Source organism: Dipodomys spectabilis, unplaced genomic scaffold (genome assembly GCF_019054845.1).
Source record: "Dipodomys spectabilis isolate Male_0828 unplaced genomic scaffold, ASM1905484v1 ptg000207l, whole genome shotgun sequence".
Lineage (NCBI taxonomy): Eukaryota > Metazoa > Chordata > Mammalia > Rodentia > Heteromyidae > Dipodomys > Dipodomys spectabilis.
In genome coordinates, this window is record NW_024870884.1 from 5,246,415 (window position 1) to 5,267,400 (window position 20,986).

A 20,986-nucleotide genomic window follows, 5' to 3' on the forward strand; every position below is an offset into this window, starting at 1 on the left:
TGTTTCTGTTCTGCAAAAGACTGTGAAAGAGAATAAAAGCTAAGTCACAGACTTGGGGGAAAAATTGCAAATGACACATCTGATAAAGGACGGATGTCAAAAACATATAAGGAACTAAAAAATATCAACAGTAAGAAAATAATGTGACTTTTAAAAAGTTTTTATGTTTGGGGAGTAAAAAACATATTAGGAACCAAAAACTCAAAAGTAAGAAAATAGCATGGCTTTTAAAAAGGGTCTATGTTTGGGAAGTATTGCTCAGTGGAAAAACATGTGTTTAGAATGTGCAAGGCCCTAGGTTTAACTTTCAATATACACATTCTACAACAAAGATCTGAACATATGGGCCTGTCAGAAAGGTATCTAGATGGTAAGTCTCACATAAGAAAATGTTTCATGCTATATGTCATCAAGAAACATGTAAATTCAAACAACATTGTTAGGTAGGTAGAATACACTTGTATGTATATAAATATAAACACAGATAATTAGAACAGATAAATAAATGAATTTTATAATTAAAATATTGAAATGTTGTAAATTTCATTTTATGAATCTCCAAACAAATATTATATTAATTAAATGCTGCTTACATATATTTAAGATCCATGTAATATATTTACATATACCTCTCTGGCAAGCAAAAAGTGTTTAACAATGATCATATTTTTGAATTCCTGTGCCAAACAACTAATTTGTAAATTTCCTTATGGGAGAATAATCTGATAAATGGATAATGTGTTCTCCTAAGTAGTTCTACCACCTGCTAGATGATATGGTGAATGGTGGGAAACCACTCACCGTTTCAATGATATCATCCACTCCATGGATGTGTTCACTTGGTTTCCGGGTTTGATTGAAGTCTTCTTTCCTGCTCATGTTCTGTGACATTCCTTCAGACTGAACATTGCAATGCTAAGAATTGTGGAGGGAGCAATGTAAAAAAAAAGTATCACAAAGAAATAGAGTTAAAAATGGCTTGCATGTTTCCAAGAGATTATGAGCAGATATATAAAGCTGATATAGGATGCATTAGCATTTCCAAAGATTACAATATGAGACAGAAAACTTCTTTATAGTCAATGTGATAAGTGCTAACTATACATCTCTAATTTTTCCACAGGCCTGTGAGGATGTATATGTTCTGAGCTATCTCAGGGCAGGGTTGTAGAACTTAAGAATGGTAACCAAAGTTCTTCTTCTGAGCCCTGTAAAAAGTATAATATAAACTAACGATGACAACAGCACAACATGTATATTCCTGGTCAAAGCATTTATTTTATGAGTGCTTCTTAAAATAGCATTCTGCTTAAATGAATAACCCAATTACTTTCAATCTTGCCTGTCATGTATTATAACAAGCAAAAAAAATTAGCATGTTCGTGCTCTGTATATTTGAATGTCAGTCTAGAAGTCAATTTAGGTTTATGGAAAATTCTCCAATTGACCTAAAAGAAATGACATGTTTTTCCTTCTTCTTTCTTTACTTTTTCATATGAATTTCTGCAAAGGACCCGTGTCCTTTGTAGAGAGAGTAAGGGCATGAGAAAATATATTAGAAAAGAGACAGCACCAGAAAATGTTGCAGCCAATGCATATTTTACAAGCTGGCTTTTTTTTAAGGTTAGAGATTTTTTTCTAACATCTGCAGTGCTAATATATTTGTGAAACACACACACATATATACCACCCCCACGATCACCATTATGCTTTTATGATCACACATTTGTCTATAGAGAAAGTATTAAAAAGAAAAAACGTTAAAGCTATAAAAAGTTTTTTTTCTTTTCTCTTCCTTATGCTGGATATTTCACTAATTATTCTATGTGTTACTTTGAAAAGTAGAAAAGAAAATCTTCCAAGAAGATATATTTTTCTATTTATCACACAAGTAACCAGTATTACAAGAATATTTTTAAAGAACCACAGACATAATCTCTAAAGCAAAAAGCACAGCCAGAGTTCATACTGGGGGGTTAGGTATAGAGTGTATGCCCATGTTGTGCGCACCTAGGGTTACAGGGAATTATATTGGATATAAAACAATTAAATATTTAACATGAATCCTCATTACAGACTAGTTTTGTGACTAAGAACGGAATGGTTAAAATTTGGCCACTTCTTCATGAGTATGAAAACCTATCACATACGGAAAATGGTAACCTTGTTATGGATTTGGAAATGTTATCACTAAAAAGTCCATTAATACCTTGGTATTTAAGAATTTATTAAATGGGAATAAGCTAAAGCTATATTATTCTGAACATTTCACTGATCATTCTACGTTTTCCTTAAAAAGAAAAAGTAGAAAGTAAAATCTGCCAAGAAGATATTTTATGTCATTCTTTTGTGCAATATGAGCTAATATAGAAGTAAACAGCATTGTAGTCCATATTGTGATATTAATACTTATCTGCGCCTTTTCTATTCTTGTCATGCTGTTATAGATTGAGGATACTTTTTTGAGTAGCAGCTATGTTAAGACTAAAATGAGCAAGTGATTTGATTCATTAAGCTTAGCATGATTATTTTGTTTCATAGTTACATTGTTTATATTTACCATTGTATGGGTGATTTTGTGAAGATGAGTTTGGTACCAACAGGTGGCCTTCTTCTCTGAGCTATGTCTTTAAAACTTTGAATAGCTTAAAAAGTCCTCCTTGAATTGAAATAGACCATGACCCTCAATGAGACCAAAACGGTTCCATTACTTCAATTGTGATATTTCATAAACAGATCTTACTAATAGGGCTGGGCATGTAACTGTGTGGTACAGCACTTGGCTAGTATGCAGAAAGCCTTGGTTTCAATCCCTAGCACCACTCAAAAACAATAAACACACAAGCCACCTTGTAATCCAGTCTACACACACCACTAATGCTTAAGGTCACAATGCTATAGCCATAGCATGTAGACTCAACAGATTCAAGAATACACGTAGCATATTGATCATCTAGAAGAAATATCTTCATGAAATAGGTTAGGCTGTTTTCATAATGCCAAGTTATAAGTTAGTATATTTGGGATGTAGAGTAAATGGAAAATATGTAAAAGATTAACTCTTTTCCATCTTGGAAAACTCAGATCATTTTGATGCAAAACCTCTAAAATATATTGCAAAAGTTAATATGGCTTAGTGCACTAAATGTCCATTAGATTCTAATCCTCAGAATTGCTACTGATTGGCTATGTGGCCTTAAGAAAATTACTTAACCTTTTTGAGCCTCAAGGTCTTCTTCTACAAAATAGAACTTTATGTACCAGTAGTCCCACCTTACGAAGTCATAGGGTCTATAAATGGTAAAATATATTTGATAATGCCTTCAAATATGGGGTACTAAAGTGATTATTACAGCTGAAATTTTCTAAATGAGTGAATGGAGAGAATTTCTGTATGTCCCTTTATTCTGCCATTTCTCATTTTATTAAATATAACCTCAATACATTTTTGTCTTACTTTATCTACTTCTATCTCTGTTCACCTTGCCATTTTAATCTCTGGGCATTCATTTTAATTTTCAGTGTCAAATCCATTACTAGTAAAGGTTCAATTTCTTCTCTAGTAAGAAAATTAGAGAGGTACTGCCTGGGGCTCCAAAATCTTTTTTAAACTTTTTTTTTTGGTTAAAAGAGCTTTTTTCATTGAGGCTATTTGTTGTAATGGAGTTTGACCTGTATATCAATTAACTGTAAGATACATTTATAGTATAAAAGCATTTGGGGAAAGGAATTGTTTTTGTGGAAGAGAGTCATGTCAGGGAATTGGATATGCAGAGGAAAATTGTTGATTTAAATCACCAGAGCTTATTTCCATATAGTTCCTTAACTCCTCGTGGTACTTTTTAAAAAGCTGTAAGAACTTGAATAAACCAATCTGCAGTGATAAAATAATACTCACTGTAAACACACACAGCCTACGACTATGAGATTTTGTGGTAAAAGTGTTTTCTTCATGGGTACATGGTTGGTACTTGCTTGGGGGTTGTTTAATAAAAAGCCCATAGTGCTAAATTCCCATCTGTTTCTAAATTTGGGAGTAAGCAGTTCCTGATAAAGTTTGGCTGTTTATACCACAAATTTAGCTATGCTATAAAATGGCCAAATACAGTAAAGAGATCTATTTATGGTCAGATTCTCACAACTCTTGTTGAAAGCATTTAATAAAGAAAGAAACAAAGACTATGTAGTAAGTAAAGATCTCTTCTGTACCATCATTGTGTACCTTGAACCATGGAGTTCTCGTGGAATTTGATGAACTCTTTACTTAAATGGCCTCCCAGAGTTGTATAGGAGCATCACCAGCAAACAGTGGTTTAACCCAGCCTAAAGCGTGCTAACTTGAAATGTCCATGTGGGAAACAGCTCAATAATAATAATAATAATAAGTTCTTTGTAGGGCTGGGAAGGTGGCTCAGGGGTAGAGCGCTTGCCTTGCATGCCTGAGGCCCTGGGTTCGATTCCTCAGCACCACATAAGCAAAAAGAAAAAAAGCCGTAAGTGGCACTGTGGCTCAAGTGGTAGAGAGCTGGCTTTGAGCTGAAGAGCTGAGGGACAGCACCCAGGCCCAGAGTTCAGGCCCCACGACCGGACACCCCCCCCCAAAAAAAAAGTTCTTTGTAGAAATGAGGACCTTAGCTGAGGACAGTTTCTTCCCAGGTCAGGAAGGTCGGATACATTTATGCTTACCTTTCCTCCCAATGTGTTCTAAAATGCTTCTCCTTTAATTTTAATTTCATTTCTCTATAATATCATTCTTAATTCATAAATACAGCAAGGAGACCCCAAAAGTGAATCTTCAATCATCTGCATAGCCCATATTTAAAAATACCCCATACAAAGTTGTATTTACACTGCAACATACAGATTAAGAATTTTTTTTTTCTTTTTGGTTGGTCGTGGGGCTTGAACTCTGGGCCTAGGCGCTGTCCCTGAGCTCTTCAGCTCAAGGCGAGCACTCTATCGCTTGAGCCACAGTGCCACTTTGGTTTTCTGGTGGTTAATTAGAGAGTCTCACAGACTTTTCTGCTCGGGCTGGCTTTGAACCGTGATCCTCAGATCTCAGCCTCCTGAGTAGCTAGGATTATAGGCCTGAGCCACCTTCGCCCTGCTTAAGATTTTCTTTTTTTGCTTATAGAGCTCCACCATTTTACAGAATGTCAGATTACTGAGAACTGCTCATACTTGACATGTCCCAGGAGCACATTGAATTTACAAAGGTTAAAACCAAACCTCCTCACTCCCTCTATATTCTACCACTGTTGTAGGAAAGGAAAGGGAAATAACCTTAGAACAAGATAATTAACAGAGTATTAATTAACTATGTACTCAAGTCTGAATGAATTGATGCTTTCATTGCTTCTTAAATTTTTGACAGATTGTGGAATCACGTTCTTTTCCTGATAACCTCTTATTTATTCAGTTCTTGAGTGCATTTCTAAAATCAGTTAAGTCATACTGTTAAAGTCACTTATTGCTGAATATTCCATTTCCCTGCTTTCCAAGAAGTAAGTACCTGGTTCTCATGATGCATTTCCAGGAGCCATAAAGATGGAACAATGCTAATCAGATACAGAAATATGGCTGGAGAAAACCTGTGAAAATGAAAACAGACAGAGTTATTTTTACAAAAAAAGTATATATATATATATATATATATATATATATATATATCTGTACGTATATATATATATATATATATAGAGAGAGAGAGAGAGAGAGAGAGAGAGAGAGAGAGGGAGGGAGAAGAGAAAAGGGAACTGAAGGGAAAAGTAGGGAAGGGAGGAGAGGAGAAGAGATGAAAAGAAGAAAGAGAAAGGAGGGGAAGGGAGAAAAAATGCTGATTACATTAAAGCCTACCCTTTTATCTCAAGTGTTTATTTCCATGAGAGTAGAAGAAAGCATTATGTGATTTCTGCCATATGGATTGTAGAGAAACATAGTAACTGTAAAAGGCACTAGCAGCTGTCATTCTCACTGAATTTCTAATCCAATTAATCGATGTTAATTTTAATATGATTTAATGGGACATTGCCAATTAGTTTCAGGCACAGCACTGGGTATATTATGTTTAAGATGTTTTACAAAAAGTAAATACAGCAATAGTAAATTTCAGACTTATTTTTTCAACATTTTAATGGCAGGAATATTGGCTATATTTCTCAACATAAACCTAAAATTCTGAGAACTCCAATAATAATCCTCTAGAACACAAAAAAAATTGCAGGGCAAAGAGAAGGAATGAGAAATAAAAATAAAAATAAAAATTTAATTGAGATTTAGCCTCCTCAATTGAAAGAAAATAAATATAGATGCTTTCCAAATCTATTTCTTTAAATTGCATTTTGTTTTAGATTGGACTTGACAGAACATTTCAGTCAACATTGTAAGTCAATGACTTTATTAAGACTTTTATTATACACTTGCATTTTTTGAGATGAACTGTTACCCAAACAATATTATTAGAAATGAGAGAACAGTAAATAAATATAAATGAAAAGGGAAATTTTAAGATGTATTTTTAAGGCTATTAACCCTTTCCTGAACCCCTTTCTGAACCCTTTCTTTCTTGAATTTTTGAGGAGAGAAGGGGAGAAAGGGCAAAAGACAGGAAAGTCTGTTTTTTAAAAAATCAATATTTAATATAGGTACTCCCATATCTTTGATTTCCTGCCAAAACTAATTTTGAAACGAAAGGTTATGGGTCGAGATCTTATTAAAATCTGGCTTGGAAGATGGTTAGATTTCAAGGAAATATCAAAAGCCTATACTGAGCAAGCTCTTTAAAAAAGAAAAAAAGAAGAACAATTAACTCGGACATTACAAATCAAAGGATACAGGAGGAAGGAAGGGTTGATTTCCCCAGGAAATGTGTAAATTTTTGTTTGGATTTATGATGTTGGCTGGACCAAAACATCCCTCACTCCTTCTGGATTAACTTTGAGATTAACTCTCTTCACAACACCCTTACAATAATAATCTGGGGGAAATATTGCACTGAACATATAATAGCTCTTGAAAGTGTTAAAAATAAAACAATGATCCTTAGACCCTTCTATGTGTATTAGATACATACTTATATATATGTATATATATATTTAGAAAATGATACTTTCCTATTTCAAGATATTTCCTCTAATTAGAAAATTGGTTATGCAAATCCACACACGTACACACACATACACCCTTGGAGATTTAAGATTTTGTGTGTTGACTAATATAGCAACATTATTATCTTGTAATCTTATATTTAAAGCATACACATTTTCTTAAATCTGCTTTGTTTTCTTCTACATCTTATCAAGCTGAACAGTAAGTACTCTAACTTGTGTGTATTTAAAACAAAGCAAATAAAAATAAAAGTTAGGTTGTAGTTCTGTGGTACTGTACTTAGTAGGAGACTTGGATTTAAGACCCAAAACTACAAAGTAAACCAACAAAAAAAAATCAGTTTAAAACACTACCCTTTACTTCAATTCTTTGAAGTATTTAACATTAAAAAATGAAAAAGGCTAGAAAGAAGATTTAAGAATCAAACTGAGGGCCCAGGAAGTAATTATACTCAACTGAGTCACGGTCTCATTTGACTGGCCTGGGTCTCTATTCTGAACATGGTGCATTAGACACTTCCAGTTTGGCTAATCTGTAAAGAGGGGCTCTAAAATGGCTTTTTAAAAAACTTCTCCCTAAATAACGTTCTTCTCATGCTTATGTAACCATGAACATGTTAACATCCTACTTGTATTCTTAGGGAATACAGGACTTAATCTTAACTACATTGCTTGTGACCTAACACATGCTGTCCAATTTCTTAGTACACTGTTTAGCTTTCCTATGCATGTTCCTTGAGGATAGATTCTGGTGTTCTCTATCTTTAGATTCCTTCTCTACCCATTTCACCTTCTCTTCTCACCCATGGTATTGCTAGTCTTCAATTAATGTTCACTGAACAAATACTTGAATGTTAAGATACCCACATTTTTTCATTAAAATAAAACTAAGCAAATAGAAAGAATAGAGGCTTTGCTCAGATATAAATCATGAGTAGGTGAATAAAAGCTTTTCTAGCGCTTGCAGTACTTGGCCCTAGAGTATCCACAGCCCAAGGGAAGGATTGGCAGAGGCTTACAGCTTCCTGAGTTCCAGAGAGAAATTATTCCAGGTTTTACAAGCCAGAGACTTATGACTCCAGCACTACGATTAATACTATTTATTAGTTTATTTTTATTATCTTCAAGTAGTTATTACAAAGGAGTCGCCATTTAACAAGGCAGTTTATGAATACAATGCATCTTGATCAGAATCACTCTGTTCAATATTGTCACTCACCCTTCCTGACCTAACTTTTCCCTCTTTCTTATTTTTGTAGCATGTACTGAATTCTTCCCCATCCCCCAACCCTGGCTCTTCATTTGTCTACCCATCTCCTTTTGGCCCTACCCTACCTCTTGTAAGGACCAGTTTCCTACTGCTTATTTTGTTGAGTCGACTTTGCCTTTCAAAGGAATTACACTATTTGATTTCTCCCTTAAATCTACCATATTTCAATTAATACATGTGTAACCATTTGCATATCACCAAAGGTGTTTACTTGTAGGCCAATTCAAGCTTCTATGTATGAGTAATACAACTGCAACCTTTGTCTTTCTGGACTTGACTTCACTGTATCTAACTTTTTCCCAGTCTTTCCCTTTCCTTACAAATGATAAATATTACTCTTCCTTTTTTTTTTTTTCCGGTCGTGGAGCTTGAACTCTGGGCTTGGGTGCTGTCCCTGTGCTCTTCAGCTCAAGGTGAGTGCTCTACCGCTTAAGCCACAGAACCACTTCCAGTTTTCTAGTGATTTATTGGAGATAAGAGTTTCACATCGTTTCCTGCTGGGGCTGGCTTTGAACCATGATCCTCAGATCTCAGCCTCCTGAGTGGCTAGGATTCAGGAGTGAGCCACCGGCACCCAGCTTATTCTTTTTAATAGAGGATTAAGTCCATTCCTGCCAGGAACCAGTGGCTCACACTTGTAATCATAGCTATTTAGGAGGTTGAGATCTGAGGATCACGGTTCAAACCCAGTCCAGGCAGGAGCATCCATGAGATTCTTATCTCTAATTAGCCACCAGAAAACCAAGGTGGTGCTGTGGCTCAAGTGGTAGAGTGCTAGCTAGCCTTGAGCTGAAGAGCTGAAGGACAGAGTTCAGAGTTCAGGCCCAGAGCTCAGGCCCCACAAACAAACAAACAAACAAAAAAGTCCATTATGTATATATACCATATTTTCTCCATTTATTCATCCATCGAGCGGCATCTGGGATGATTCCATATCTTGGCTATGGTAAAATGTGCTACAATGAAGATGGTTGTGCTGGTCGCTTTACTGTAACCTGGTTTGTGAATTTTAGGATAAATGTCCAGAAGATGAATTGTTGGGTTATAGGGAAGTTCTAGGTTTAGTTTTTTAAGGAACCTCTATACTGCTTTTCAGAGGGACTGAACAAACTTACATACCTACCAACAGTGTAATAAGGTTCCCTTTTGGCCACATCTTCAACAGCATCTGTTACTGTTAGTTTTCTTGATGATGGCCATTCTAATGGGTGAGGTGGAATTTAGTGTTGCTTTGATTTGCATTTCCTTTATGACAAAGATGACGAGCATTTCTTCATTTGTTCATTGGGCATTTTACTTCTTCTGAAACATCTCTCTTTAGAATATTAGCCCATTTATTAATTTGGTTGTTATTTCTTTGAAGGTTTAATTTTTTAATCTACTAGCTAGAAAGCTAGATAGCTACATTCTGGATATTAAGCCCTTGTCTGATGTATAGCTGACAAATCTTTTAGCAGGGAAAGTAGTGCTGGAGGTATAACAATGCCAAATTTCAAACTCTTCTACAGAGCTATAGTAATGAAAACAGCTTGGTATTGGCACAAAAACAAGACAAATGGAACAGAATAGAAGACCCTGAAATAAACCCATAGATCTATAGCCATCTACTATTTGATAAGGGTGCCAAAAACATAAGCTGGAAGAAAGAAAACCTCTTAAACAAATGGTGCTGGGAAAACTTTAATATTGAAATGATAAAACTATTATAGGAATGAGTAGAAGATACAATAGGCTCCTTAGCACAGGTAGAAGTTTTCTGAGTAAAGATCCTTAAGCACAAAAAACCAAAGAAAGACTTGATCAATGGGACTGCATCAAACTTAAAAGTTTCTGCACAGCAAAGGACATAGCCAATTGATACTATGTTAATTGTTGCCCCACCAATTTAAAATAGTACAACACAAGGTTTCTATTTGTTAAAAAGTTTGCCCACTTGGGGCTGGGAAGGTGGCTCAGTGGTAGAGCACTTGCTTTGCATGTATGAGGCCCTGGGTTCGATTCCTCAGCACCACATAAGCAAAAAGAAAAAAGCCGGAAGTGGCGCTGTGGTTCAAGTGGTAGAGCACTAGCCTTGAGCTGAAGAGCTGAGGGACAGCGCCCAGGCCCAGAGTTCAGGCCCCATGACCAGACCCCCCCCCCAAAAAAAAAGTTTACCCACTGTTCCTTACAGAATTTCTTGTCTCCACACAAATATTTAGTTCTTTGAGTCCTAGTTGATTTGTAAGGGCTTTGCATTCAGGGCCTTGTACTTGCTAGTCAGGAACTCTGCCACTTGAGCCATACCTCTAGACCTTCTGCCTTATTTTGTTTTTTAGATAAGATGTCAATTTTTGCTAGGGTCAGCTTGAGACCATAATACTACTAGCTATCCCTCCCAGACAGCTGGCATAACTGATGTGAACCATTATGCCTGGCTTTCTTGTGGGATGAAGTCACACTATTCTTTTTTTTTTTTGCCAGTGCTGGTCTCTAACTGCAATTCTCCCCAATCTGTTCTTCCTCTGAGTAGGTGGAATTGCAGGTATGACTGTCCCCATTGTAGATTCTTCATTTTGTGTGATAAATGCAATTTGGTTTTGGAGCCAGGGGGTGTGTTTTATAAAAATAAATAAATAAATAAATAAAGCTTGTTCCCATATTTGTCTGTGTAATGAATTAAGCTGCATGCCTTTTCTTAGGAGGTACCATAACATTTCACTCTTTATTTGCTGATGGCACAGGAAGAAGTAGACACCAAAAACTTTGTTTGAAGACTTATACCATAATGGGATCTGATCCACTCAAAAATAAGTGATATCAAGTTTTTAGATACTGGTATGTTGAAATACAAGATATAACACTGTTTTTTCATTGTCAGCTAATATTTATTTCTTTTGCTAATATTTGCTTTTTATATATTTTTGTTGGAAAGATACTGTACAGAGGGGTTACAGTTACATGAGCAAGGTAATGAGTCCATTTCCTCTTGAGCATTGTTATCCTCTCCTTTGTTTTTTCCCAGCCATCCCTTCCATCCCCACCTCCCACTTCCTCCCTTCACTCCCTCCCGGAAGCTGTACGGTTAAGTTTTTAACGTAGTGTGTTGTACATCTCATTGTTACAATGGGTCAGACTGTATCCTTTTTTCAGCATTTTATCATGCTTATTTTTTAAAGAACCTAATACATATACCATTAAATGAGTAATACATCAAAGCAGAAAATTCTGAAAATCTAACAATATTCTATTAACAATGAGATAACTGCTTTGAGAATCTCAGACGTATTACTATCACAGTGTCTCCTATCCCCTGTCAGCATGCTGGACTTTGCTAGTGCTAATATTTTAAACTGCAAATTACTTTGCTCAGCTACTTACTCTAAATGAAAACCTTCCTTTATAAAACTTTCCACAATAATTTTATTTTTTGACTTCACAACCTTTAGCCTTCCTGCCAATAATATCTCAATGGCTATTTTATTTGTTTATATACTTATCTGCTGACTAACAAATTCATTTGTTTGGGATATTAATCAAATATGTGTACATGTTTTGCTATGTGCTCAACACAGAGCTCTTTAAGAACTGTACTTATTGATTTTTTCCATATCATTTCGCTCAAAAGTAAAATACTATTTATCATATAAGGCTGTCATTTTCAATAAATTGTAATGCTTTTCATGAAATGATTATGTCATGACATTTAGCATGTTAATGCTGCAATGCATTTTATTTACTTTAACTCACTATTAGTCTAGAATTAGGATTCCATTTTCCCCTTTAAAAAATGACAATTACTACTCTTTTCTTATTGAAAATAATAGACATTCATTTTTACAACATAGAACATTATAAGTAAGCATATAGAGAAAAATATTAACCATTGTATCACATACTGCATTGTTAAGGTTTTCTCTTTCTGGCTTCCAATAATGCATATAGATCTGAAAATGGATAGTTAAGTGAAGCAAAAATAATGTTTAAACATTACTGTGATGTGAATAGATTTCATCTGTATTTCATTTCTCAGTATTTCTACATTATTCTGTAAGGATCCTAGACTCGAGTTTCAAAATATCTCATGTTAAATCACTTTAAGTACCTTCAATAAAATTTCTGGAAATTCAAATTTCACAGAAATCAAGAAACCAATTCAAAGTACCCTTTTCTAAGCCACGAGGCTTTGAGGATTTAAGGATTTCCTTTTTCTCTGTGCTCCAGCTAGATCCTCTAAGTTCCTATCAAGGCTGCTCAGTACAGGGTTTGATATTAGTGTGCAGGAAGAAGCGGTAGCCAACACCATAGCCTTCCTGTTTCACCTACTGTTCTGTAAAACTTACAGTGAACTCAGTGCCTTTGCACGATTCACCACCTCTGAGTGCCTAGGAAGTCACAGGCTCAACTCCAACTACTACCCACGTTTTCTTAATTGGCATGGCCTTCACCAACCACCTCTGTTTCCAGAGCTTAGTTTTCACCTGCTCACTGGCAAGGGAGGCCATCCCTAAATTGCCAGAAAGTCATGAAAATGGGCACAGAAGTAGAAAGTAGAATGTATAGACTAAATACTTTCTAGCAGTTTCTAAGATCACATGATTAGTTTGCTCTCTAGTGATCTAATAGACAAATAGTATCAGAAGAGAGAAGGGAACAATTTTACCTGGTTTGAAAACACCCATCACAATAGAGTCGGTCTCCCTGGTCTTGAGGAATGCTAACATTTGGGGACATACTTTTGGAAGTGAATATTAGAGTCCTTGAATTTTTAATGATTGTTGATTCTAATTTTTCATTGTTGCAACTAATTGTTAAAATAAAGTCCTATTCCTAAATTAGTATATAAACAAAGCAAAACTACTATTATACACACCTCACTTAAGATTTTCTGAGAACAGGTCTGAAGTAAGCATAGCTTTGTTACAATCCAATAGGTCACATTTGAACTTCATTAAACTCTGGGGGTAGGGTTCACATGGTAGAGTGCTTACCTAGCAAACTCAAGGCTCTGGGTTCAATGCTCAGTACCTCAGCAAAATAAATAAATAAATAAATAAACATCACTACCAAACTAGTTACAGGCACAAAGGATGAATCTATTTTAAGGTCTACGTACTTTTTTTCATAAAATATTTCTGAGGCAAAGAAAATCATGACATCTTCCTAAATGAATTGGTTCCTAGGAATGCCCTAGGTACCATCTTGATACTTCTTCAAGCGCAATATCACATCCTTTCTCTGCTGTCCTGCCTATCATCAGCTATTTCCAAGTCCAGTATATTGTTTCTATCCAACAGCCTGCCTTGCTGTTTCATTCTTGGCTCTGTAGCCTTTTTGCACACTTGAACTTCTATAAAATTTGCTTCTCAGACTATTGTTAGGTGCTGTACTCATAGTTTCTTTTATGTTCCACTCCTCCAAAAACACTATTGCAACATCTAGTATAATGATGCTTCTTTAATGAATGTATGTTTGTTTAATGAATGAATGAATTTAAGTCACTGCTGATTATAAGAATTTTAATGCTCCCTGAGATTATATAATAGATCATTAATGTCATGCGTGTAATGTAATTTATTTCATTCGATATAAAGACATTGGTATTTGTTTTTGTTCTATAGAAGAAGGTGTTTCTTCCCTGTACGAGCTATAATAAAAACAAATAAAGACAGCCTAGAATTTTCCACCTTTTTTTACCCTTTACAACCCATTTTCGTTTTTATACAGACATCTGCTTGAGCAGGAATGTCTTGGAGCCATATGTTTAGTATGAACTTTTCCACATTGTATTGTAAGAAAACTCATCCTAGTCCTCTATTAGTAGGCCACCTGGGATTTACTTATGCAACTTGAGTAAAAAATAGAGAAATTTGACCTTTGTCTACAAGAGAAAACCCACCCTAAAAGCTATGTAGTTCTATTGTCTACAGGCAAAAAAGCCCAATTTGGCTAATCAAGGCAAAGCCCAACAACGAGGGTGATAAATTTGGAGAAAAAAGGGCTCCACACAGGAGTACCAAGGCTTCCTTCCTAGAAAGGGGAATCCTCCAAGCTCCTAAATCTTGGTTTCTCCATCTGCATGTAGGAGCAATACTAGTATCAGGAGGGCTATTTTGTAGATTGCATGGGCTGAGAATTAGCGCAAAAGTTTGGCTCAATAAATGTTAGAGCCTACCAGATGTTTGAAATTGTGTTAGGATGTATTATTATTAGTTGTGATGCTAGGTAAGGATTTTACCTCGCTGAACATCAGTGCCTTCATCCTAAAGTAGTGATAAGATTAATGTATAGGGTCAAGAGGAGGGTCCTAATGAATATGAAATGAGCTCAATAATTGATGATGGTTACCAACTCCATTAACATTATCACCATCATCCTCATCACCCTCATTGCCATCACTATGATTAGTGCAAAAGGCACAAGCAGTGCTTTGGGAAGCTGTTGCAGATGAACTAAAATATTGCATGAAAGTGGAAGCACTATTATGGGAAGAAGGAAACAAAGGGTTTTACAGAAGATACAGGGACTGGCAAGAACATTGATGTTGAAGTTCATTTTATTAAGGAATTTTTGTATTCTAGTAAATATGCCACTTTAAGTCAGTTATACATTATCCTCTGTACTGAGGTCAAATGAATGAATCAAAAATAAAATATAACACCTTTAAATAATTTTATATGGTGGGTTTATAATCAGAAAAAAGTGACAAAATCAATCCACACCTGGCATTTCATACATAGTAGCTATCTTGATGTCTTTACTATTCTTTCAATGTGACTTTCAGAAGCAGTACATTACATGGTTCATACATTAAGAAAATTTTAACAGGAAGAATCATTGATTTTCTTTGACAAAATGACTTTTACACCTGAGACTCAACTCTCCTGATACCAGTACTTCATAGGAACTAACAGGATAGTGTAAGGCAGGCACCTGGGGTGAATAAACTTTGATGTAAATTGTGAATTGGAAAAGAAGCTAAACAATTCACATTTGTCCTGATACTGCATACATAATAATGTGACTGCCATGGGGAGAAATGCATGAAATTTAAAAGTAGAGATATATTTATACTGACTTTAGCTACCACAGTAATTCCTAATTTGTTTTCCTCTCCGTGCAGAAAGAAATTCTATGAAATGATAATCACCTTGATTTTCAATTCTAAAGGTCTCCACTAAATATATGCTTGGAGACATATATGCTTAAATCATTAATTAATGATTCGATTTCTTGGAGATACTACCTAAATACTAACATATTATTACATTGGACTCATTTAAGGACATGAGTTTTCTTCCTTAACTATGACTTGAATTACTCAAAACACCTTTGCTAGTAATATGCAATCTGTGTTTCCAGAGGAATACAAATTTAAGCCACATTTTCACACTGAGCTCAAGGCTCAGAATACAAAAGACACATGACTACAATACCAGAAGATACTGTTGTAGGACTCCTGATACACATTACGGCCAGCACTAGGAAGCCTAATATAGAGCAGAAAGTGTTACTGGAATTACTGAAAAGCTAAGTAGAGAGTTCATGACAACCAATGTGAGCTAGGAGAGATATGCCTGATCTGTCTTCTGAGGGAAGGTCCAATGCTCAAGTTGACCTTATGGAAGTCACGGGATCTCCTTCCAAACTCCTCCATTTTATCTTCTATGGGGCCCAAAAAGATCAGTGGAGGACAACAGAAGAAGAATGTGCTCATTTCTCAAGTTTCTCTCTGGTATTTTAATGAACACTTTTAATAGATTCTGTAGAATTCCATCAAGTACTCCTACAGTGCTCAAAACATGGTGCCAAAAATTAAACTTTTTTAAAATGAACCCTTAGATATGTATTTAAATGTTTTTTTCTTTCATGCATTTGTTTCTAACTCATTTATAAGATTATTTCTTTGTTGCTTTGTATGTCCCTCCCCCACAGTATAACCCCTGCTTTTACTATATTTGATGTCGGTATAATTTGTGGAGGAGATGGGGAAAAACAAGTCGTTTAAGGATACAGGTGGACCCGTTGCAACTATGAGAAGTACAAGTTGTCATGTCAAAAACGAACTTTACAACTTTGGTGCGGGGCAGGGGTGAGGGGTGGGAGTTATTGGGTGGGGGAAGGGGGAGGAGGCTGGGAAGGGATGTGAAGGGTAAACAAAGGAGGAGGCTGCAATGCTTGATAAGAAATGTACTCATTATCTTGCCCATGTAATTGCAACCCCTCTGTACAGTATGTTCACAAAAAATTAAAATTAAAAAAATAAACTTTTTTATGCATTTATCTTGCATATCTACAGGTGTTACTTCACCATTGAGCTGTCCAATGTTAGTTGAATAATCAAAACAGGTTTCTTTGAGTTTCCATAAAATAGGCTTGAATTTAGTGCTAACTCCCATTACTTACTAATTTGTCTTTTCTCTTTTCAGTTATGAGCCATCCAGGCATCTTCTTTTTCTATTTTTTTATTGTGAAAATACCATACAGAGGGGTTACAATTACATGGGCAAGGTAATGAGTACATTTCTTATCAAGCATTGCTGCCTCCTTTGTTTCCCCTTCCCATCCCTTCCCATCCCCCCACCCCCGTCTTCCCCATCCACCCCACCCTACCCCTGCACCAAAGTTGTAAAGTTCGTTTTTCAACATAACGACTTGTACATCTCATTGTTGCAATGGGTCCACCTGTATCCCTAGTTAAACAATTTGTTTTTTCCCTTTCTATCCACAAATTATACCGACATCAAATACAATGAAAGCAGGGCTTATACCATGGGGGGAGGGACATACAAAGCAACAAAGAAATATCTTATAAATATGTTAGAAACAATAGCAAGAAAGAAAAAAACATTTGAGTCCTTATCTTGGGGTTCATTTTGCCTAACATCAACTTATCTGACCTTTTCTGCTTGTCTCAGACATATACTAGATATTGCAAATAAGGGAAACCATGGGACCTATGTTTCTTTGGGTCTGGCTTACTTCACTTAATATAATTTTTTCCCAGTCTTTCCATTTCCTAACAAATGGGGCAATGTCATTCTTTCTGATGGAGGCATAGAATTCCATTGTGTATCTATACCACATTTTCTTGATCCATTCATCTACTGAGGGGCATCTGGATTGGTTCCATATCTTATCTATGGTAAATAATGCTGCAATAAACATAACTTCCCTATGACCCAGCAATCTCACTTTTAGGCATTTACCCAAATGATCACAAACAAGACCATACTAAAGCTACCAGCACATGAAGGCATCTTCTAGCACACACAGGTTTAAAATGAGATTACGGTAAATATTTAAAAGTGAGGAAGAATTATTTTCATGTAGAATTTGAGGGCACAGGAGAAGAGACAGAGCAATGCAGTAAAGAAAGACAACATTTATTAGTCATAGAAGAGTCTCTAGGCACAAGAACAAAGTCTGTCGCTCTAGCTTTGTTCTTCTCCATGAAGCATTCATCCCATGCATGGCTTTCTTGTACTTCTAAGACCCCAGCTCAAATGTCACTTCCCTCGCCAACCTATCCCAGTGGAACACTCCCACTCCATTCCCTCACTACAACTCATTCCACTTAAGTATTCATACTTTTGATCACAATTTATTAACTAGCTTAATATTATCTGTTAGCTCACTGGCGTACTGTCATTTACATCTTTCATTATTTTCTGAATCCGCTGGTCAAAACTTTTTTTTTTGAGGAAAGGAACTTGCCTTTTTTATTTACTTCCATTTCCCCCATTTCTACAACACAAGAAACAGTAGGCATTTCATATACTGTAGTAGAAAGGAGAGTGATATAGAAATCTGTCCATGGTTTCCAGAACTAGCCGATTAAAGATGTCCTCCCTCTGACCATCTCTCTAGCAGGCTTATATCACTAGTTTTACCTACTGTGACTTCAATGATATACATTCCTTCTCCTTCACCCAGAACCCCACATCCTTATCTCTCCAGGTGCTTAGGAGTACAATAAACTAGCATGAGAGCTTAGAATCTAGCCTACTATTTTTCTCCAAATTACTGACAATGTGATCCTGGGTGAAAAGATGTAAAAGTTCTATGCCTCATTTTTTCATCTTTGTTATTGTTATTTTTAATGTACTATGTGATTTCCTTTTTCTTCTGTGGTTTTTGTTTCCCTTATGGTTTATCCCCTGTTGTCACTATATTTGATGTGGGTATCCTGGGTATTGTATATATATTTATCTGAATTAGGGAAGGAAAGGGGAACAAAAAATGGTGAGACAAAGGACAAAGGGGAAGCCAATGCAACAGTGATACTCACAAGACAATATGTTGGAAATAATCTGTACAACTTGGGAGGTAGGGGAGAGAAAGTGGGAAAAATCGAGGGATGGGGTAACAAGTTCAATAAGAAATGTACTCACTACCTTACTTACGTAACTGTAACCCCTGTTTACATCACCTTGGAAATAAAATTATTAAAATACAACGTAGAAAGAAACAAGGGCTGTAGTGGTGGCTAAGTAATCAGTGGCAGAGCACCTGATAAGCAAATGTGAAGCCCTGAATTCAAACCCCAATTACATCAGGAAAAAAAAAATGGATTCAGGTATTAATGACTTGTACTTATTATCCTAGCTACTCAGGATGCTGAGATTTCAGCATCGAGGTTCAAAGTTACCCAGGCAGGAAATTCCATGAGACTTTCATCTCCAATCAGGCAAAAGAAAAAGAGGAAGGCAGGAAGGCAGAAAAGTAGGAAGGAAAGAAGGCTGGAAGGAAAGAGGAAGAAAGGAAGAAAGGCAGGAAGGGAGGAAGGCAGGCACGCAGTAGGATGGCAGGCAGGCAGGCAGGGAGGCAGGAAGGCAGTCAGGGAGGCAGGAAGGCAGGCAGGCAGGCAGGAAGGAAGGAAGGAAGGAAGGAAGGAAGGAAGGAAGGAAGGAAGGAAGGAAGGAAGGAAGGAAGGAAGGAAGGAAGGAAGGAAGGAAGGAGAGAAAAGAAAAAAGAAAGAAAAGAGGAAATAAGGAAAAGAAAGAAAAAGAACGAAAGAAAGAAAGAACGAAAGAAAGAAAGAGAAAGCTTGAAGGCATGGCTCAAGTAGTACAACACCAACAATGAGCATACAAAGCCAAGCTGGAGTGTGCGGTCCTTAGTTTAATCCCTAGTACCAACAAAAGTTTGTGTGGAGACAAAAAAAGAATGATTGCAGGTTGGGATAATCTGGGTGTGATGCTTACTTGAGCACAGTTAATACTAAATATTCTTAATGATCCTTATTTCCACCTTTCAAAGCACTCAATAAAAATGCTATTTTAAACTTCATATTTGTTTGCTTTCTGTTTCTTCTCTCTAGTCACAAAGTGTCTAGCATTGTATCATGTTTATTTATTATGCAAGTCAGCCAACAGTTGTTTGATTAGATTTAACAAAGGAAAATGGAGAGGTGGGGGGAGGAAGAGAGGGAGGGAGAAAGGGAAGCACATAGATAAGTTATTATCTATTAGCTTAAAAATGTTATTCCTTGTATTCAGAAAATTCCCATGAAAAATTCAACATTTAAACATCTGTATTTTTGTCAGTCATTTCAACTTGAAATTCAATTTAATCTCAGATATTCCCTGCTTTCAAGTGAATAGGCTTCAGACTTGTCACATACTTGGTCAGCTTTCTATCCCCTGAGGAATATTTTATCACCCTGAGGAATATTTTATCACTGTTGGTTTGTAATTGACTTTACCTAAATAGTAATCCACCAATCCATTGGATACTTGTCCAGTCAACTGAAAATGAAATCATGATAAAATAAAGCCATGTGATACTAATTTCCATCCTGTAAAAATGTAAGTGAATATGCAGGTGAAAAAATGCTAAGTGGAAAAAATAGCCAACTCTCCTCACATACATTTATTAAATTTAACAAGGGTTCTGTCTTTGGCTCTCTTTCTCAATCCTATAGATTCCAGCATATTAAATTCTCCAACTGGCAAGTTAATAGTGTTGATGTAATGTTGCTTTTCCCTGGATAGCTAAGCTCAGCAATTCTAGCTCCATTTTCCTTTTCCAAAGAATAGCTAAAGAAACATTTCTTGGACACATGTTACGTGTGTGCTACATTTCTGAAAATTTAGATCACATTTTCCTCTATATGGATACGTGTTTGGTACCATAATTTCTATCAATTTGAATTTAAGGAGTCCAGGTGTAAATTTTAGCCAAAAGAAAATTTTCAAAGTAGCCCAAAATAACCCAAAGGAAATTAATAGATTTAATATGCAAGCAAAGGGGCTTTTTCATTCTATATGTATGTACATTTTCATCTGCCTTAAATTATCTAATTTTCAATTTGAGAGAGCAGCTAACGCTGCCTCCTCTTCCTCTTCTTCTTTCTCTTCCTCCTCCTCTTCTTCCTCCACTTATGCTGCTGCTTCTGCTTCTTTTGCTTCTTCTTCTTTGACTTGCAGATGCAGTTTCCAATTTACACAAAGGTAAATTTCTCTCTTATGTCCATTTTTAAATGGCCTATAACATCTGTAACTTTGTTGCTTTTACTTTCCTGATAATATATCATGAACCTATCTCCAGTGGTTAGAATCTAGCTTATTATTTTCAATACCAGTAATATATTCCGTACTGTGAATACTTCATGATTATCCAGCTATTACTT

General features: G+C 35.9%; 1 protein-coding gene across 1 annotated transcript in view; it reads right to left on the reverse strand.

Moving 5' to 3' along the window:
- The window catches only part of Tmem26 (transmembrane protein 26), a 35,176-nt gene that overhangs the window by 11,287 nt on the left and 2,903 nt on the right, over positions 1-20,986 (reverse strand). The window contains exons 2-3 of the mRNA XM_042696403.1: positions 5,513-5,591; positions 802-915 (exon numbers count right to left, since the gene is read on the reverse strand). Of these exons, the coding sequence (XP_042552337.1) occupies positions 802-915; positions 5,513-5,591 (193 nt within the window). The remainder of the gene's footprint in view (positions 1-801; positions 916-5,512; positions 5,592-20,986) is intronic.